This window comes from Pangasianodon hypophthalmus, chromosome 29 (assembly GCF_027358585.1).
Source record: "Pangasianodon hypophthalmus isolate fPanHyp1 chromosome 29, fPanHyp1.pri, whole genome shotgun sequence".
NCBI classification, from domain to species: Eukaryota; Metazoa; Chordata; class Actinopteri; order Siluriformes; family Pangasiidae; genus Pangasianodon; species Pangasianodon hypophthalmus.
Window position 1 is genome coordinate 3,882,730 of NC_069738.1, and position 19,923 is coordinate 3,902,652.

A 19,923-nucleotide genomic window follows, 5' to 3' on the forward strand; every position below is an offset into this window, starting at 1 on the left:
TGAGTGTGTGTGTGTGTGTGTGTGTGTGTGTGTGTGTGTGTGTGTGTGTGTGTGTGTGAGTGTGTGTGGGTGGGTACCGTTGAGCTGGGTGTGTTGGTGCCATAACCAGAAGAAGGAAGTGAAGCCAGAGACCAACGGCGACCATCCCTACAGATAGACAGAGAGAGAGAGAGATAAAGAAAGACAAAGCAATAGAGTGAAACAGTATAAGCTTACATGTTATATATGTGTGTGTGTGTGTGTGTGTGTGTGTGTGTGTGTGTGTGCGTTTACCGTCTGGAGGAGGCCGTGAAGGAGAAGTGAGCCGGATTGCTGGGAGAGAAGTTGCGAGGGCTGTCCAATGGGCTGCTTCCTGTGCAGACAGGAAGACAAATGGCAGCCATGTTGAAAATCTCGGTAGTGATGTAATAATGGTGAATTTTCAGTGCGATAACAATGTTAACGCGTTACATCAGGTTACAGATATAACAATAAACCAGCAGTGTGAGGGTTCAGTTCTTTAGAATAACTGGTAGATTAATGTAATGCTAAACTGGAGGCTATAAGCTTGCATTACCTGTTAGCTACATTAGCCTCATAATCAGACTTCTACCACAGCTTCCCTGCTTAACTACATTTGAGGTAAATAAGGAAATTTGTATATGATATATTTTTTTTAACTATTGCTATGTGTAAGTGTGTGTGTGCTGAACGTGTGTGTTGATGCCATGTTCTCACCGATGTGTCCAGGCAGAGGAGAGTGAGCACGAGGTAAAGTGGGCGAGGTTGAGGTGAGGATCAGACTCTTCCTGTTACTGGCACGGCAACTGGAACACAAAAACAGCTCGCGTTTACATAAAGCTGAATGTCTCACACACACACACACACACACACACACACACAGCACAGATGCACTTGGGAGCTGAAACATGCATTAGAGACTCGTCGAGCTACAACACACAGAATAAGAGTGGTTTAAAGTATGTTATACAACACACACAAGCTCTTAAGCCATCTCCTCTTTTCATCTGTTGCTTTAGAGAAAAGAAGAGCTGGTACTTGTGTGTGAGTGTGATAATGCCGATTGACGTGTGTGTGTGTGTGTGTGTGTGTGTGTGTGTGTGTGTGTGTGAGAGAGAGAGAGAGAGAGAGTCCAGATGCAATTTCCTTCACCATCATTCTGATCAGATACGGAAAGATATGGAGAGGAAACTAGGACAGAAAGAGAGAGAGCAAGAGACACAGACAGACAGAGTTTCTTTGACGGAGTTTACTTGGAAAAATTTAAATAAACTGTGGAGTCTTATTCATATTTATACACATAAATTCACATACACATTCAGCTCATGATGTTTGGAGAAAGAAGGGTTGTGTGTGTGATCCCAAGAACAACAACATACCCACAGAGAAGCACAGAGGTGGGAGCATCATGATATGGCTGCTACTATGTTGGGGTACTACATGTCATCAGAAGAAACAGGAATGGAGCAATGAACTAGGACATCTTAGAGGAGCATTTAATCTCATCGGCTAAGAAACTGAGTATGAGGGGAAGATGGATGCTTTATCCAGACAACAACCCCAAACAAACAGCCAAAATAACTCGAGACTGGTTTCTAAAAAAAAGTGAAGATCAAGTCTCTTGATGCGAATCCCACTGAAAATTCTATGGAGCATTTATGGAAACTGAAAGTCCATTACAGGAGCCCTCACAACCCTGGGGCATAAAAGACAATTTAGCAAGAGGAATGAGCCACAACTGAACCACAATGCTGCAAAAATCTAATTATGTCTTACTGTAGAGTGAGACAGAGACAGTGTACGGTGTACAGTTAGCATTGTGAATCTAGAATCTAACAATGGATCCAAGCTAACGCTGCTAATTACTATGAGATCACGCTAACTGCTCACACTAGGGTTTATTCACTGCCAGAATGAGCTCGTGCCGAGAGTTAATTCGTTGTTAGTGTTGGTGTAAACACATTCGCTGCAGTGCAGCTTTACTTCATATCACCACACACACACTGAAGACTTATATCATCCTCCTGTTCCTCAAAACAAAGTGTGTGTGTGTGTGTGTCATAGAATCTTTCTCAAGACATTAATGTTCAATATCCAGCCTGTATACAGTTTACACACTCTCATCATGCTATTAGGAATATCTGTACACAGCGGCTCATGCAATTATCCAATGAGACAATCATGTGGCAGCAGGAGTGCAATGTATATAATCATACAGATACAGGTCAAGAGCTTCGGTTAATGTTCACATCAACCATTTAGAATGAAGCCTGTCCTCGATGTAGGTAGCTTTCCACAACAGCACCACGGACAGCTACACCTCCACCACGACCACCACCACCACTGTCTCCAACACCACCAACTTCTCCTCCAGTGAGCAAAACAAACACTAGTACAAAGCCCTGTTCTAAAAGTTAAGTAGTGGTCACACTAGACAAAATAATCCACAATATAATATAATCCACAACAGCTTTCTGTGCAGTGGGCACTGCTTTTCTCTCGCTGCTGTACTACACATTCATCAGAGGAAGCACACACACACACACACACACACACAGAGGACCTCCTCTTTCTCCTCCTCCTCTTCACCTGGATAACATGAACAAAATCCACTCTAGGGAATAGACTGTCTCTCTCTCTGTCTCTTTCTGTTTGTCTCTGTCTCATATAGGTTTACACTGCTCCTGTAATGTAGACACTCAGCCAGTGTACACACACACACACACACAGAGCTCTGAGTGACATGACTAACACTCCTGTGGCAGAACATCTACATGTCACACTCACTCACAGAGTGACAGATGGAGACTGACAAGCTGAAAGCTGGTGGTAGACAGAATGCACTGATCGGGGACGATTGAGACAGAGAGGGAGAGAAAAAGAGAAAGAGTGAGAGAGAGAAAGAGAGGGAAAAGGAGGGCAGGGCAAGAGAAAGTAAAAAGACAAAATGTAATAAGCGATATGTAGACAAAGAAAGAAAGGAATAAGGAGAGAGACAGACAAACAAACAGGCAGACACAGAGAAACAAACAGATAGACAGACAGAATTGGGGAGACAGAGAGAGACAGATAAAGAGAGAGAGACAGTCTCAATGCAGGCATGTCTCTCCTCAGCTGTGTCTCACTGATTAAGCGATTAGTAGAGCAGCTGTTTAACACACTCTGCCAGGCTGGGATGCCATTTTGGCTCAAGCCCATCCCCCTGCAGTCCAGTTTCAGCTAACAAAGCTTTCTACCAGATTACTGCTTACTGTCTTGGAGTAAAGCACAGAAAGGAGCTTATGGGCGTTGCACTAACAGTCACTAGCTTCTTATTAATTAGCACTTCTTCCATTTTTGTTTTTGTTTTGTTTTTTTTTTTTTGCTCCCAGAAATAAGAGGCCACACACATTTGTGTCTTTTTCACTGTGTTAATGAGAAGATCCCATCTGAAGTGGTGAACACCACAAGAGTGAGCAATTACCTCAAACAATCAATGTGTGTAAATATGTGTATGTGTGAATATATAGCTAGCTAATAAACTGTTACTGATTGTGTTACTGAGACAAAGTATTTTAATGTGAGTGTGTGATGACATGCACTTAGCATTAAGCTAAACTGGTGGCTACAAGCCTCTATTGTTTATTAGCTACATTAGCCTTGATGATTAAACTGGGTGTTTAATGCACACCAGTGTAGTAGGTTTTCCCCTCAAGGTCATTACACACACACACACACACACACACACACACGCACACGCATATCCAGATATGGAGTGTGTCACTCACCTGCTGCTTTTACGTGGCAGAGGAAGATCCTTCTGGGTGGAAGCGGTGGGCGGCGGAGAGACAGGTGACCAGAGGAGAGGAGACGAGGAGAGAAGAGAGAGAAACAGATCAGATCAAACACAATCACATCAATTACAGAGAGTGACAATCAACGCTGATATTCACCCATTTAACACTCTCTGTCTGTCTTTCTCTCTGTCTGTCTCTCTCTTTCTGTTTTTCTGTTTCTCCCTCTGTCTGTGTCTGTCTCACTCTCTCTGTCTATCACTTTCTGTCTGTCTCTAGCTCTCTGTCCAAATAAAATTCTTTGTCTCTTTTTCTCTGTCTCTCTGATTGTCGCTCCCTTTCTGTGTCTGTCTGTTTCTCTTTCTGTCTGTTTCACTCTCTGTGTCTATCTCTTTCTGTTTGCTTTTGTGTGTATATGTCTCTCACTGTTTCTCTCTCTCAATATCTCATGGTCTTTCTCTGTCTCTATCTCTTTCTGTCTCTCTCTTGCTCTCTTTCTCTCTGTGGGATTAACACTAGGTGTTAGAAAAGTAAATGAGCTCCCCCAGGACAATGTCAGAGAGAGAGAGATAGAGAGAGAGAGATACAGAGAAATATGTAAACATCCTGTCCTTGTCTCCCTGTAGTGCTCAGAGCTGCACAGTATTGGCCTCAGTAATACTGACAAAACACAAACCTGTGATATGCAAATGAGTTCTGTGTTTTTATCCAATCACATTATAGTGTTAATGAGTCATTCATATGATCACTGTGATCTGTCAGAGGTTTCAGAGTGTGTGTTGCTCTGTAGCATACGTTCTATTACAGTTCAGCACCACGGACAGTGGACAACATCCCACACACAAACACATAAGATGCACAAAAGTGTGTGTGTGTGTTAGTTTGTGACGATGTTAAAGACGTTTCTCTCTACCTCCGTTTATGAAAATCACACAGCACCATGTGTAACTGGTGTGAGTCACATGATGCTAATACTCAGTATCAGTAGAGAGATGACTAGCGCTGCATCAGATCCTCGTCATCTGAGATATTTATAATAAACATCCAGCCATTCACACTCACTGCTGTTGGAGAGATGAGCTGAGTCTCTGATTGAGCTGATCAGTGGGATTATGTGTTTCTGAGTGAGGGGAATTCCAGCAGCAGCTCCGTGTAACTAACTCACACAGTCAGCTCACACTCCGAGGTGTTGTTTAAGAACACTTCCTCATTCACAGCTCACAAGCCTGTGACCCAGGTCCCCCTTTATAAACACACTGCTTCTGTTTTCCATTCCTCATTGTTGCTCTGTTGGAATGACGCATCCAGTGTGTGTTCTGTGACTCAGTGTCACTGAGATGTTTATTTCTAACATCCATGTGTGTATGTGTGTGTGTGTGTGTGTGTACTCTCTACAGAAAAGCCCAGGAGAGGTGATCACTCTGAGGACAGACAGAGCTCAATGAGACGCTTGGTTCATCACTGATCACACGCACGTCCAGTCTGCCAGTTCACTTAACTATAGAGTGCAGGGTTTTATAATTATGATGGCTATTACAGTTTTTTTTTTTTTTTTTAGTAAATACACAGATGCTTCATGAAAATTGACAGAAAAATGTCTAAACAAGTCCAGTAACTATAGGCACACACAGAAAACCACCATGATTTAATAAAACACTTCCCATGTATGTTCATCTACAGTTAAATACATTTAAACTCAGTTTTTCACAATTCCTGACATTTAATCATAGAAAACATTCCCTGTCTTAGGTCAGTTATGATCACTACTTTTCTTAAGAATGTGAAATGTCAGAATAATAGTAGAGAGAATGATTTATTTCAGCTTTTATTTCTTTCATCACATTCCCAGTGGGTCAGAAGTTCGCATACACTTGGTTAGTATTTGGTAGCATTGCCTTTAAATTGTTTAACTTGGGTCAAACGTTTTGGGTAGCCTTTCACAAACTTCTCACAATAATTTGCTGGAATTTTGGCCTATTCCTCCAGACAGAACTGGAGTAACTGAGTCACATTTGTAGGCCTCCTTGCTCACACAGTTTTCAGTTCTGCCCAAAAATTTTCAAATTATCAGATTGAGGTCTGGGCTTTCTGATGGTTACTCTAATACCTTGACTTTGTTGTCCTTAAGCCATTTTGCCACAACACTGGAGGTATGCTTGGAGTCATTGTCCATTTGGAAGACCCATTTGCGACCGAGCTTCAACTTCCTGGTTGATGTCTTGAGATGTTGCTTCAATAAATCCACATAATCTTCCTTCCTAATGATGCCATCTATTTTGTGAAGTGCACCAGTCCCTCCTGCAGCAAAACACCCCCAAAACACGATGCTGCCACCCCCATGCTGCATGGTTGAGATGGTGTTCTTCAGCTTGCAAGCCTCACCCTTTTTTCTCCAAAAATAATGATGGTAATTATGGCCAAACAGTTCAATTTTTGTTTCATCAGACCAGAGGACATTTCCCCAAAAAAGTAAGACCTTTGTCTCCACGTACACGTGCAAACTGTAGTCAGGCTTTTTTATGGCATTTTTGGAGCTTAACTGTCAGATGGCTTAACAGTGGCTTCTTCCTTGCTGACAGAATGCGTTTCCTTCCTGTGATGCCTGTGTGGTCCCATGGTGTTTATACTTGCATACTATTATTTGTACAGTTGAATGTGGTACCTTCAGACATTTGGAAATTGCTCCCAAGGATAAACATCCAGGTCCACAATTTTTTTTTCTGAGGTCTTGGCTGATTTCTTTTGATTTTCCCATGATGTCAAGCAAAGAGGCACTGAGTTTGAAAGTAGACCTTAAAATACATCCACAAATACACCTCCAGTTAACTCCAATTAGCCAATTAGCCTATCAGAAGGTAATTGGCTAATTACCTATCACCCTCTTTTCCGTTTTGATATTTTACAGTAAAACAGTCTGTCTCTGAACAATTCTTGGAAAAAACTGTGTCATGCACAAAGCAGATGTCCTACACGACTTGCCAAAACTATAGTTTGCTAATATGAAATCTGTGGAGTGGTTAAAAAATTAGTTTACTCAGCCTAAGTGTATGTAAACTTCTGACTACAACTGTATAATCTCCCTCAATATGTTCTACGTTTAATATTTAATTTAGTCTTATTACTATTTAATGCTTATATTAATTCATAGAGTGATAAGGCCACACATGCTCCTGATTCTGGCTCTGTAGTCAAGCGGACCTCTGCTTAGCTGGGTTGAAATCCAACTGGTCTACAGTGTTTAATACGCAAATCAGCTCCTAACACTCAACACAAAACTTTCTACAATGTTCTTTATTTACTGTATTATGTACAACATCAGTGGGAATTTGCATACCGTTTTTTATTTCCTTCAACTCAGACCATAAAAACTGATGCTGTTCAGACTGTTTAATACCAAATTGAGCAGTGACTGGAATTATACTATTATTACTACTACTACTACTAATAATAATAATAATAATAATAATAATAATGATAATAAGGAGGAGGACGACGACGACGACGAAAAAGAAGAAGAGGAACATGAGAAAATTGAGAAATGAAATAATAAGAAAAGAAGAAGAAGGAGAAGAAGAAGAAGAGAAAATAAAGACAGTAAAAAAATTATATAAAACAGTTTGATAGAAACAATTAGAACAGAAAAAAATCATAAAATGTGAATTTGTAAAAGAAAAACAAGAATAAGAAATAAAAGAATAAGAATGTTTAAAAATGTAGTTTGAAAGAAAAAACAGAATAAATCGTATAAAAAGTGAGTGTATAAAACGATGTCTTTCGCTGCTGGTTGAAATGACATGCTGTAGATGCCCATCTGATTAGTCGATTAGTAAATCCTTCAGGAGCAGAAAAAAACAGAAGATCAACAGGAGATCATGGGTCATGTGTGTGATAATGTGTTATGTTTTGATTGTCAGTTGTGGGTTTGCAGAGATAAAAGTATTTAAACTCACATAATTTCTGTGTTTAAAATATGTGATTACATTTAAATTTAAATGCAAATGTGTTTAAATGCACTCTGGATATTTTAGTGTGGATATTTTAGTAATCTCTGTCCTGATTCAGATTAATTACCAACATATTAATGATGCATTAGTCAATATTTCAAACCCTCTTGGTTGGTGTGTTCATCTGACTGAGTCTCTCACACACACACACACATAGTGAGCACATTTTTCCTCTAAATTACCTAATTATGACTCATTTTACACACACTGTCCACCAATGTACACTATGTCTGGACAAAAACCACAGAGAGGCAAATGCAACTCATATTCCGTCTTTGTGTGTGTGTGTGTGTGTGTGTGTGTGTGTGTGTGTGTTTGGATAGAAGTGTGTCCGTGTTCTCCTCTCCAGGCCTGATGTTGTCACATCCTGACTCGACTGCTGCTCATCACTGCCCTCTTCACATCAGCTGGAAATTTCCACTTGGCCATGCAGCTTCTGTTTCACCTCCCTGATATGATTGTTTGCGGATCTCTCTCTCTCTCTCTCTCTCTCCCTCTCTCTCTTTCTCTCTTTCTCTCTCTGGTGTATTTCCCCACTGTGGATTTCCTGTTTCAGTACTTCCTGTGTTAACAGTGTTTCCATTGTGACTTTGGGCTGTTTGTCATTAAGCTCATAGTGCGCTCGTATCCTAGCTCCGGTTTCCGACTTGTGCTTCCTGACAAACATCCTGATCAACAGCTAGAACTGGGAAAAGGCTACGTCATGAAATGTTTCCCTCCAAAGCATGCTGAAGTACTATGTTATAACTGTTTTGCAGACATTCCACAACATTAATGTAAATAAAAATGGATGAAAAAGTAAAATTTGTCATTCTTTAATAACGAAAATTGACAAATCACTGTGGTATAAGAGGAATAAAACACTTTGTGACATGCCGTTATAGGAAAGTAATCAACGTCAGGGTGGTAACATTATCTCTGCTTCATTCACTCTGTCCTTGATTATTTTCCTGTAACAGCACGACAATGAAAGTGTTTTATTCCTTTATTATTCATGGATGTCTATGTTCTGTGTTTCTAACATTCACCCATCATTGTGTTTGACATTTAGGGACACACCCATGGTGTGTGTGTGTGTGTGTGTGTGTGTGTGTATGTGCAGGCTTCGAGATACACACATCCCTCACACTGCAGTGCCAAGGAGAGACGTACTGATTAGAAAGAGAGAGAGATCTTCGTATAAACCCCACACACAATCTGGTGTCATGTTTTCTCACTGATTCACAGCTCACTGCGTCAGCATGAGCAACAAAATGCCCAGCTCCACACGTCACACCAACTCTGATGTCACGCCCGTCCCACTAACACAGCAGATAGGAGTGTGTGTGTGTGTGTGTGTGTGTGTGTGTGCATTATTTAAATGCTGTGAGCTGGGCATGATGCCCGCTGCCTGGTGCCTGGTGCTGCCGTTTATAAACGTCCTATTTCTCTCTCACAGCTCACTTCAGACGTTTATCTAATTCTAATTATTCTTAAATAATTTCATTTAAGAATAATCTCTGTGTGGATTTTTCAATATGATTTCTTTCACATCAATTTGCTACAGCTACATTTTTATACATTTATAGTTACAGCCGATATAAAAAGTCTACACACCCTGGTTAAAATGGCAAGTTTTTGTGATGAACAAAATGAAACCAAGATAAATCATGTCAGAACTTTTTCCGCCCTCAATGTGAAATCACAACGTATAAAAATTAAGTGAAAAACAATCAGAAACATTTTAGGGAAAAATAGAAAAATAGAAAAGATACCATAACCTGGCTGTATAAGTGTGCACACCCTTTTATAATTGAGGATGTGGCTGTGTTCAGAATGAACCAATCACATTCAATCTCGTGTTCAAAAGTAATCATCATACAGCTGTCACCAATTCTGATTAACCCCAAATAAAGGGATTTTCTTCACATCTTCTTGGTTTCATCCGACTGCTGAAGCCATGGTCTGCAAAAAGCTTATAAAGCATGCATGGTATCCCACTTGTCAAAAGATATCGATCAGGAGACAGGTATAAAAAAAATTTCCAAAGCATTAGATGTACCATGGAACACCGTGAAGGCCATCATCAACAAGTGGAGAAAATGGAACACGGCAGTGACATCACCAAGAACAGGATGTTCCTCCAAAATTTACAAAAGGACAAGAAAAAAACTTACCTAGGAGGCTCGCAAGAGACCTACAGCAATATTAACGGAGCTGCAGAAATATCTGACAAGTACTAAGTACTCTCTGCATGTGACAACAATCTCTCATATTCTTCACATGTCTGGATTATGGGGTAGAGTGGAGCTAAGCCCTTCCTCACAAAAAACATCCAAGCCCAATTAAATCACCCCAAACCATGTGGCAAAATGTGTTATGGTCTGATGAGATCAATTCCAAAAGGTATAATAATTCCATAATTCCAAAAGTATGTTTGGTGCAAAAAAGCACATCACCAAAAGAACACCATACCCACAGTAAAGCATGGTGGTGGCAGCATCATGCTTTACAGCTGCTTTTCTTCTTAATCAAGGTGGAGGGAATCATGAATAGCTACAAATACCAGTCAGTTTTTGTGCAAAACCTTTAGTGTCTGCTAGTAAGCTAAAGACAAAAAGGAATTTCACCTTTCAGCATGACAATGACCCCAAGTATGCATCCAAATCCACTAAGGAATGGCTTAACCAAAAGAAGATCAATGTTTCTGAATGGCCTAGCCAGAGCCTAGACCTGAATCCAACTAAAAACTATGGGGTGACCTGAAGCAGGCTGTACACAGGAGATGCCCTTACATTTTGACAGATCTAGAATGTTTTTGCTAGAAAGAGCGAGAAAATATTGCCAAGTCAAGATGTGCCACTCTGATAGACTCAGAAAGACTGAGTGGTTTAATTAAAGGCACTTCAACAAAGTATTAGTGTAAGGGAGTGCACACTTATGCAACTAGGTTTGATAAGTTTTTTTTTTCTTCCCTATAAACATTTCTGATTGTTTTTCAGTTTATTTGTATACTTTGCACATTAAACATGAGGAAAGATCTGACATGATTTGTCTTAGTGTCATTCTTTCACTTCACAAAAGCCTGCCATTTTAACAGGGGTGTGTAGACTTTTTATATCCACTGTACATTTAATATTCCATGAAACAAATAAGTTCCTCGCTTACATTATAGAAGCTATAAACAGTCGTTCCCTCACCAGCCTCTCTCTTCAAGTTTAAAAGTGAAAAAACGCATGCTACTGAGAAACCACAAAGTGTAAACTCTTCTGTCCTGAAGATGTCAAGAAACTTACAGCTTTAACTCTGACAATGGAGACTCCTTCCATAAATGTTAACGTTAATAAATGTCTCCTTACAGAAAACCTCACCATATCAACTATAACACGTGTTTAATCTGTTTATGTGGAGTGTTAACCACAGAAGTTGTGCAGCTATCCCATCAGCCAATCATGCTTCAGTTAATGTTCACATCAAACATCAGAATGAAGAAAAATTGTGATCTCTGTGACTTTAACCGTGGCATGGTTGTTGGTGCCAGATGGGCTGGTTTGAGTATTTCAGAAACTGCTGATCTCCTGGGATTTTCACACACAACGGTCTCTATCGTTTACACAGAATGGTGTGAAAAACAAAAACATCCTGTGAGAGTCTGCAGGCTGAAACACGTTGTTGATGAGAGAGATCAGAGAAGAATGACCAGACTGTTTGAGCTGAACAGGAAGTCTACAGTAACTCAAATAAGCACTCTTTACAACCGTGGTGAGCAGAAAAGCATCTCAGAATGCACAACACATCAAACCTTGAGTGTGTGTAACAATAATGTATTAGAATGAGTGGATTAATATAAACCAGCACTACTGTCAAAACTTTTGGCCTATCCGTTTTCCACTGTAGACAAAACACACATCACCATGGCTGACTGGAGAATGCATTAACCAACCTGCTCACTTCCCCATAATGCATCTATCTCTCTCTCTCTAGGTGCGTCCCAAATCGCATGCTTATGCACCATTTTGTAGTACAAATAGTGTGAGTAGTGTGTTCACACTGAAAATTCCAACGAGAAGAAGTGCACTTCAAGTACCCGGATGATGCACTTATTCAACCGAAGAAACAAAGTGTGGAATATTTGACACTTTAGCACTCAACAGTCGCAGCTTTCCTTATGCAGAGGAAGAGGGGCGGGGCTCAGAATCAAACATGTTGGGCATAAAAGGTTACATTGACATCAACAGTAAAAAAATAAAAGGAGAAATAAGTAAGACATTCACTGGGTATTCTGCTAAAGCTAGCGGCGTCGCAATACATGCCTTTGACATCATTTGCCACTGATTGAGAAATGGTTTATACTTCCGGTTATGAAAAAATCATTAGTGTTCCACGATATCACCCTTCTAAAATTCATACACTAGATGGTAGAGTATATAGTGCCTAGTGTGTAGTACATCATTTGGGACACAACTTCTTTTTCTCCCTCTGGTGTCATAAATGAGTGAAATGATGGGTTTGACCTCTGACCTTTCCTCCCCTGCTGAGCCATATGGCGGTGACAGGGCAGCCTGGCAGGGGGTGTTAACTGGCTCTTCTGTGTGTGTGAGTGTGTGTGTGTGTGTGTGTGTGCATCAGATGGAGGAAAGAGACCCAAAGGACTGAGAAAGCCGTTAGAGGACAATTATACTCGCGTCAAGACAACAAACAACAATCCTTCCCATGTGTCGGAAACATGAGATATGGAGTAAATACACACACACACACACACACACACACACAATCTCACACACACACACACAGCAATGTTAACAGCACTGCCGTCTTACTATCCTGCTCATAATGCACACGGACAATCGCAAGCACACACATACACACACACACACACACACGTCAAAGTGAAGGAGGTGTGGCCTTCGTATCATTCAGGTTCAGTGAGGGAGGCGTGGCCTCTGTGTGTGTCAGTCTCAGTGAGGGAGGCGTGGCTTATATATCTGTCAGTCTCAGTGAAGGAGGCGTGGCTTATATATCTGTCAGTCTCAGTGAAGGAGGCGTGGCTTATATATCTGTCAGTCCCAGTGATGGAGGCGTGGCCTCTGTGTCTGTCAGTCTCAGTGAGGGAGGCGTGGCCTCTGTGTCTGTCAGGTTCAGTGAGGGAGGCGTGGCCTCTGTGTCTGTCAGGTTCAGTGAGGGAGGCGTGGCCTATATGTCTGTCAGTCTCAGTGAGGGAGGCGTGGCCTATATATCTGTCAGTCTCAGTGAAGGAGGCGTGGCTTATATATCTGTCAGTCTCAGTGAGGGAGGCGTGGCCTCTGTGTCTGTCAGGTTCAGTGAGGGAGGCGTGGCCTCTGTGTCTGTCAGGTTCAGTGAGGGAGGCGTGGCCTATATATCTGTCAGTCTCAGTGAAGGAGGCGTGGCTTATATATCTGTCAGTCCCAGTGATGGAGGTGTGGCCTCTGTGTCTGTCAGTCTCAGTGAGGGAGGCGTGGCCTCTGTGTCTGTCAGTCTCAGTGAGGGAGGCGTGGCCTCTGTGTCTGTCAGGTTCAGTGAGGGAGGCGTGGCCTATATATCTGTCAGTCTCAGTGAAGGAGGCGTGGCCTCTGCGTCTGAATTACACTGTGTCGTACAGAAACAGCTCTAAGAAATTTTTATCTAGGTTTAATACAACAGCTAGTTTTCTCTGATTTCAGCTCCACACACACCTGAGGCAGGTAATGAAGGCTGCAGGATAAGGCTTTACCTCGATCGGGTGTGTTAGAAATATCTGACTCCTGCTCAGGGAAAGCATCCATGAATTAACATCTCAGATAATTCTGTGAGTGTGATCACTGAAACACTGAATGTGCTTAATGGTTATGATTTTGGGTGACAGACGTTCGCCACGTTAGCTACATTAACGTCCTCGTGCAAAACTCAGACGCCAAACGTGTCTTAGCCGACTGACTGCATCTGTGTTGTGTTTGAAACGGTGGAAAGAGATTTTTCACAGAAACAGTCCTGTAAAATGTCTGAGAGCCTTTTGCTGTATTTTTTAGCATTTGCATATTCAAAAGGCTTAACAGCCAACATGCAAAATAATACGTAAGAGGTAACGTAAACAGATTGTTGACGTTGAAAATGAAAGAGCTCTGCTGCGTGGCACGGCCGCTTGATTACAAGACCAGAGAGACATGAGATGCTTTGAGATATTTTTGAGGAGATGTTTTTGAAGAAGCCTTGACAATAAACGCAACTAACCATGCACATCGTACATGCAGCCATATTACGAATACGATGTTTATATGCGTACAGGCGTCGGAATATTCCTGTATACATGGTGTTTGTAAGCCTGACTGAGTTGCCATTTCTAAATACCGAGCCTACAGCTAAGCATCTTTTAGCACCCACAATTCCTTGCGGACTATATCTCCTTTCAGTGGATTTTCTGAATAAGGTGTTTACATGCATAGGCATATTCCAGATTCCTGATTCCCACAGACATATTCCAGGGGTGGAAATTGGAATTTGGGGAATCAGAATATTGTCTTAGTCTGAATCAGGTGATCAGATTGTGGTGTTTACATGCATGACTCAGTAGTAATTCAAATATTGCCAAATTCCGATTAATATCAGAATATTGAGGTGCATGTAAACGCAGCCAATAACACACTTATTGTGCGGTGTATTGGTATCGCGGTAGTATCGCGATATCTAATGTCAGTGCAGCCATGATGATATGAAGGCTGAAAGATTGATGTTCTCACCTGCAGGCGCCTGCGCCGGATGATGCCGGTATCGTCCATGGTTGGGTTGGGTGATGTCCCGGTACGAGCCGGTACCGCAAGGGAAAGAAGGACAGCTGGTAAACAGTTCCGGTGTGTTTAACCCGAGACCGGGGAGCTCCTCAGTCCACTGGACAGATGTTGAATCATTGCGTTGCTGTCCGACCCCCACATCCCGGTTAACGCATTATCACCGTTTCCTTACGCACACAGCAAGCATCAGGGCTTTTCACTGTCGCAGCCGTGCTTTTCAGGGCTTTTCTGTTTTCCCCGGTTAGCCGTTAGCTTACTGAGCTCCTTATCATCCCGGTTCGGGTCAGAAAACCAGATTTAATACGTAAACGCCCTAAAAGAAGAAGAATATACAGAAGAATAGCCTATATCCACATTCCCTTTTCGTAACGGAAAAAAATAACGGCTGCTCCGATTTAAAATAAATAAATTAAAAATAACGGTCACATCCTCAAAAGACAAAAACAGCGCGCGAGAGACTCACTCAGCAGGAAGTCCCTCGCGCTGTGTAACTGTTCAGTTAACACGTGCAAACATTTAAAAAATGTGACTCGGGCGTTAAAAAAGACGGCTTTTTAACATGCAACGCGAAAGTGCGTGTGTGTGTGTGTGTGTGTGTGTTTGCCTCCCGTTATTGCAGTAGGGATATCAGCACCGAATGCACGAGCTGCTTGTCTCCTCCTCGAGCTCAGCTGATTGGCTCGCGCGCCCCCTCCGCTCCTTTTATGAAGAGAGCAAACAGCAGAACAATGCGTAGGCTAATCTGTGTGTGTGTGTGTGTGTGTGTGTGTCCGCGTGCGTGTCCCAATCCACATATTAACGTAGTAAATCAAAATAGATTCCCACCTGCTTTTCTAGTAAGTGTCATTTTTTTAGGCAGTGACGTAGACAGTGGCCGAGATGTTATGTTTTTTTATTTATTTATTTATTTTTACATTGCATTTGTTGTATTTTGTGTGGAATTCAGCCCTGTAGTTAAATTTAGTTATGTAGCACAAAACCGCATACTTGTGTAAAAAAATAAATAAAATAAATAAATAAATAAATAAATAAATTGTCCACTATTCCATCAGAAATTAGAGTGGCTTCTAACAAGTAAGGAGTCGCTCGTATCGCTTGTAGTTGTTGTTTGCTTGTGGCATTTTTTTTTTTTTTTGTCCTGATAAAAAATGATAGTCGCTATATACGCATAGCTTCTAAAGCTACCCAGTTAAACACAAATTAAATAATGTACTAATCAGTGTATAAACTGCTTGGTCGATTTACATACATGCCATGAGCTCAGGTTCGTAGCTTCATTCGCAGATTAGCAAAGCAAGCTAACTGTACTAGCTACATACACTCACCAGGTGTACCAACGATCTCTGGTGCGTCTTTTCAAGCTGTATTCCTCTTGATAATGTCTCCATATGATCATATATGACAAGATAAGATGAAACCATGTTTTTTCTTCCATTTTTGCACATCAGACAGAAAATTGGAACTAACTGCATGTAGGAAATAAAATTGTGAGAGGGGAACTGAAGAAACGTTGGACCACAGGATTAGTCCAAGGAATCATTCAAGCCAATAATTTGATGCTTTAGTGCATTGTACCTAATTTGCACAGAATCTCATTTCTGGTGCTGTCGCTGAAATAGCAGCTCCGTGTCGTGCTCATGCATAGAAAATAAACAGTTGGCTGTTGCTTTGTCACTTGCTAGTGTGAACTTAGGGTCATAATTTGTTTCTGAATACACAAGTTGTGGTGCAGTGCTGATTTTTTTGGGTTAGCTGGTAATGCTAAGTGTGAATACAGGAAAATGTTAAAATTCCTGAAAGTTTCGACTTGTTTCCACTGTCACTGTGCTTTCACATCATATGTATAAAGGAATTAAGGCTACATGCTGGCTTATTAAAATGCCTCGGTTGTATTAGGTTTATAAACTGTGGCAGTAATTCCTTTAAGGTTAAAGTGATCAGGAATGTGGGTCAGAGAGACCATGTGAACTAAAGCTGGTCATCTAAACTACACTTAACTAAGATATTCCTCAGGGCATGTTTAGTATCAATCTAATCCTTACTTCATGTTGAACAACGTGGTGACATCATAACTATCATACAAGTTTAGGAAATAATTTTACAGTATACAGGATTATATTTTGCAGTGTTTGATTGTACTTCACACACACACACACACATACTGAGGGACCGTTTACACGACCACAGGAGACCTTTTCCCATTGTTCCGCAAGACTCATTCTCAGCAACCTAATTAACATATAACACCTTAGGGTGAGCTACCCAACTGGGGGTCCGCCCTGCCATAAAACACATTGTGTCTCACCAATTTGGTCCTCTGGTCATTATACATTTCAGGGAGGCTCAGGGGTATGAAAAGGTACGCATTGTACAATAGGGAAGACGTATTTATCATCAAGCGTCCTATGCCCTCGACTCTGTCCATTGACTCTGTAAGTTCTCTTTATTTTTACCTTCTTTATATCATGCATTTGTCGTTTGTACAATAAACCCATTTATTATTTCCAGTAGCTAAAAGATTATTCTTTGGAATTATTATTTCTACATTAAGTTACCCTAGTAAATTGGAGCCAGATAATTAAGTCAGATATTTAAGTCCATTTAACCTTCGGCTGCACCTATTTCCATCCTTGGTCGTAGGAGAGCAGCAAACTAAGATAATTTCACTCTATATTTTTAGTCCTACACAGTCATTAGCTAGCTGTGTGCGAAATGCTCCACAACTCACTATTCCCTACATACGTAGAACACTATTGTCTGTGGGTATAGAGTTGGTCTGGTCTTACACTAATTACACTACTCTATTAAAAGATGGATTACCAGCCTTCTCTACATCAGCCTTGTACAGTATATTACTGTATAAATGTATAATGTCATGTCAGAGAGATGATCAACTCAATCTCATATTTATTTTCTACATACATTCATGACATCATATATAATAATAATTATAGAACCTTTGTTTTTATACAAATAAATATCTTTAAATAAAAGTTGTATGATGTTAGCTTTGAATACTAAATTTTGCAATAATGGCCATAATTCTAGACCGTAAAACAGTGCATAGGGTTTGGAAGAGGATTATGTCAAGCAGACCTGGCAACCCTGTGGAGGGTAACCACACACTATGGCTGAAAATGGTAAAGCAGTAGAGATGAGATCATTTGCAGACAAGATCCCGAATTACGTAATTGTTTCTTGGCTGGTTATGAGAAGCTAATTATAAAATACAACAGTCTTTCACACAAACTCACAGAGAGAAACAGACCGATAGGGAGAGAAGCGTAACGCGAAAGACAAATAATAAGATGGAAAGTATTGCATTTATGTCTACGAATATTGCACCACATATTATGAGAAAACCACACAATACAGGTCAGAAGTCTCTACATGTAAAACCCCCCAAACAGGTCTTAATCTCAATATGGTGAAAAACAAAAGGAGTTGAAATAAATAAAAAAAAACCCAGTAAAAACAGTGAGAATCAGTGACAGCAGATGGTGTGATCATCCACATTCCACGCTCCTTTTCAGGGCTGAAATCATCATCAGACATGCCAGACACAGCAGGAACAGTCAGCTGTGTGATTAAACTCTGCATGAGCTGTACAGAGAGAGATCGACCGAAGACTATATCAATCACTGAATGTAGCTCTGAAGGTTTACAGTCCTTTAATTTAGTTTGTCCAGGACTAGCAAATCACGCTGCTTGCACTTGTGCCATAATCTTGTAGACATTTCTACTGAAAAATGGTGGAAAAATCCATGGTGTATGAACACGGTGTGTGATTCACAAATGTGAATGTGAACTCAGGAGACTCACATTATGTTATGGTGTGAAGGTTTGAGCTGGAGTATAAAGATGTTAGAATGGTATTGTAATATGGCTGGTCTCCTATACAAGTCTTAGATTTCTAAAGCTTGCAACTAGGATTATTTTAAAAAAGTAACTTTAAACACTGGGAAAGGTCAGAAACTAAAACTATGCAAGAGCTAGAATATTAAAGACTATGACTAATCATGAGTCAGATTCTTAACCCTTGGGGTTAACTAAGAGTTAGATCCTTAAACATTTGGTACAAACCAGAAGTCAGAGCTTTAAAGACTGGAACTAATAGAAAAGAGTTAAAACCTAAAACACTGAGACCAACCAAAAACTAAATACTAAGTTTAACAAAGAGTCAGAGACCCAAAGACTGGGACAGACCTTGTGTCAGATTCTTAAACACTGGGGATAACAAAAAAAAAAAAAACCTTAAAAACTATGAGAAATCAAGAGTCTTAACCATAGAGAAAACTAAAATAGTTAGAATGGTAATAACCAAGAATTAGAGCTTTAACTATTCTTAACTATTGGGTAAAACCAAAAGCGAAAGCCCTAAACATTGGGACTAATCAAGAACCTGAGCTGAAAATACTGGGACTAATCAAGAGTCAAAGCCCTAAAGACGGCGACTGACCAAGATCCAGAATCCTACAGACTGAGACTAACCAAGAGTAGAAGCCCTAAACACTGGGATTGCCAAGAGTTGAAGCCCTTAAAACTGGGACTGACCAAGAGTCGGAGCCCTAAAGACTGGGACTGACCGAGAGTCAAACATCTAAAGACTGGGACTAACCAAAGATCAGAGCCCGAAAGACTCAGACTAATTACCAACAGTTACACAGTTCTCACCCTAAACACTGGGGCATTTTTTTTATTTTTTTTAATTTTTCTAAGCTCTTTATTTATATAGCATCTTTCATACATTTAACATGCAGTTCAAAGTGCTTCACAATGTTAAGTAGAAGAGAGAAATAGAGAAACACAAGGTAAGACAATAAAATATTAAATAATTTTATAAAAAGTAAAATAGGTGGTTAATAATAATGAAATGATAGGTTTTAATAATATTTTGTAATATTTAATAAATAAAAGCATTATACAACAAATGTCGATATTCATGTCTGGGTCCAATGTTTGTTTTTCTACAGAAGATACAAAACCTAAAGCAGTTAATATGCAGTAATGGAGGTGTAGTTGAGGCCCATTTCACAGCAGGTAGGAGAGTGACACAGCGAGGCGCAGCAGTGTTATTACATGCAGTTACATGCAGGCTACCAGTTCACACAGGATTCTACTCCAGTTCAGTTCTTTTGATGTCTGAATTCTGATGACACGACTATGAAATGCGGTCATATTTGCATGCATTTTATTTTCTAATCCAGTCACTGCAAAAGCTGAATATTTGCAGGAATAAAACCTGCTTCTCACTGATGAGGGCAACTGGGCACGAAGTGAGAAACGGTAGGGTTTAAAAAAAAAACAAAAACAAAACACTGATATGTTGATATCAGTTTCATTTTGCAGAATAAAAATCCAAATTTGCAATATAGCCTACAC

At 40.5% G+C, this 19,923-nt stretch overlaps 1 protein-coding gene across 5 annotated transcripts in view; it reads right to left on the minus strand.

Moving 5' to 3' along the window:
- The window catches only part of mast1b (microtubule associated serine/threonine kinase 1b), a 34,567-nt gene extending 19,361 nt beyond the window's left edge, over positions 1–15,206 (minus strand). For 4 of the 5 annotated variants that reach the window (XM_053231467.1, XM_034301542.2, XM_053231466.1 and 1 more), the window contains exons 1-5: positions 14,491–15,206; positions 3,768–3,799; positions 718–806; positions 274–352; positions 78–147 (exon numbers count right to left, since the gene is read on the minus strand). In XM_053231467.1, coding sequence (XP_053087442.1) covers positions 78–147; positions 274–352; positions 718–806; positions 3,768–3,799; positions 14,491–14,529 — 309 coding nt within the window. In that variant the 5' untranslated portion in view covers positions 14,530–15,206. The remainder of the gene's footprint in view (positions 1–77; positions 148–273; positions 353–717; positions 807–3,767; positions 3,800–14,490) is intronic. The other variant, XM_034301543.2, reaches the window with a different exon arrangement.
- Positions 15,207–19,923: the final 4,717 nt, after the last annotated feature.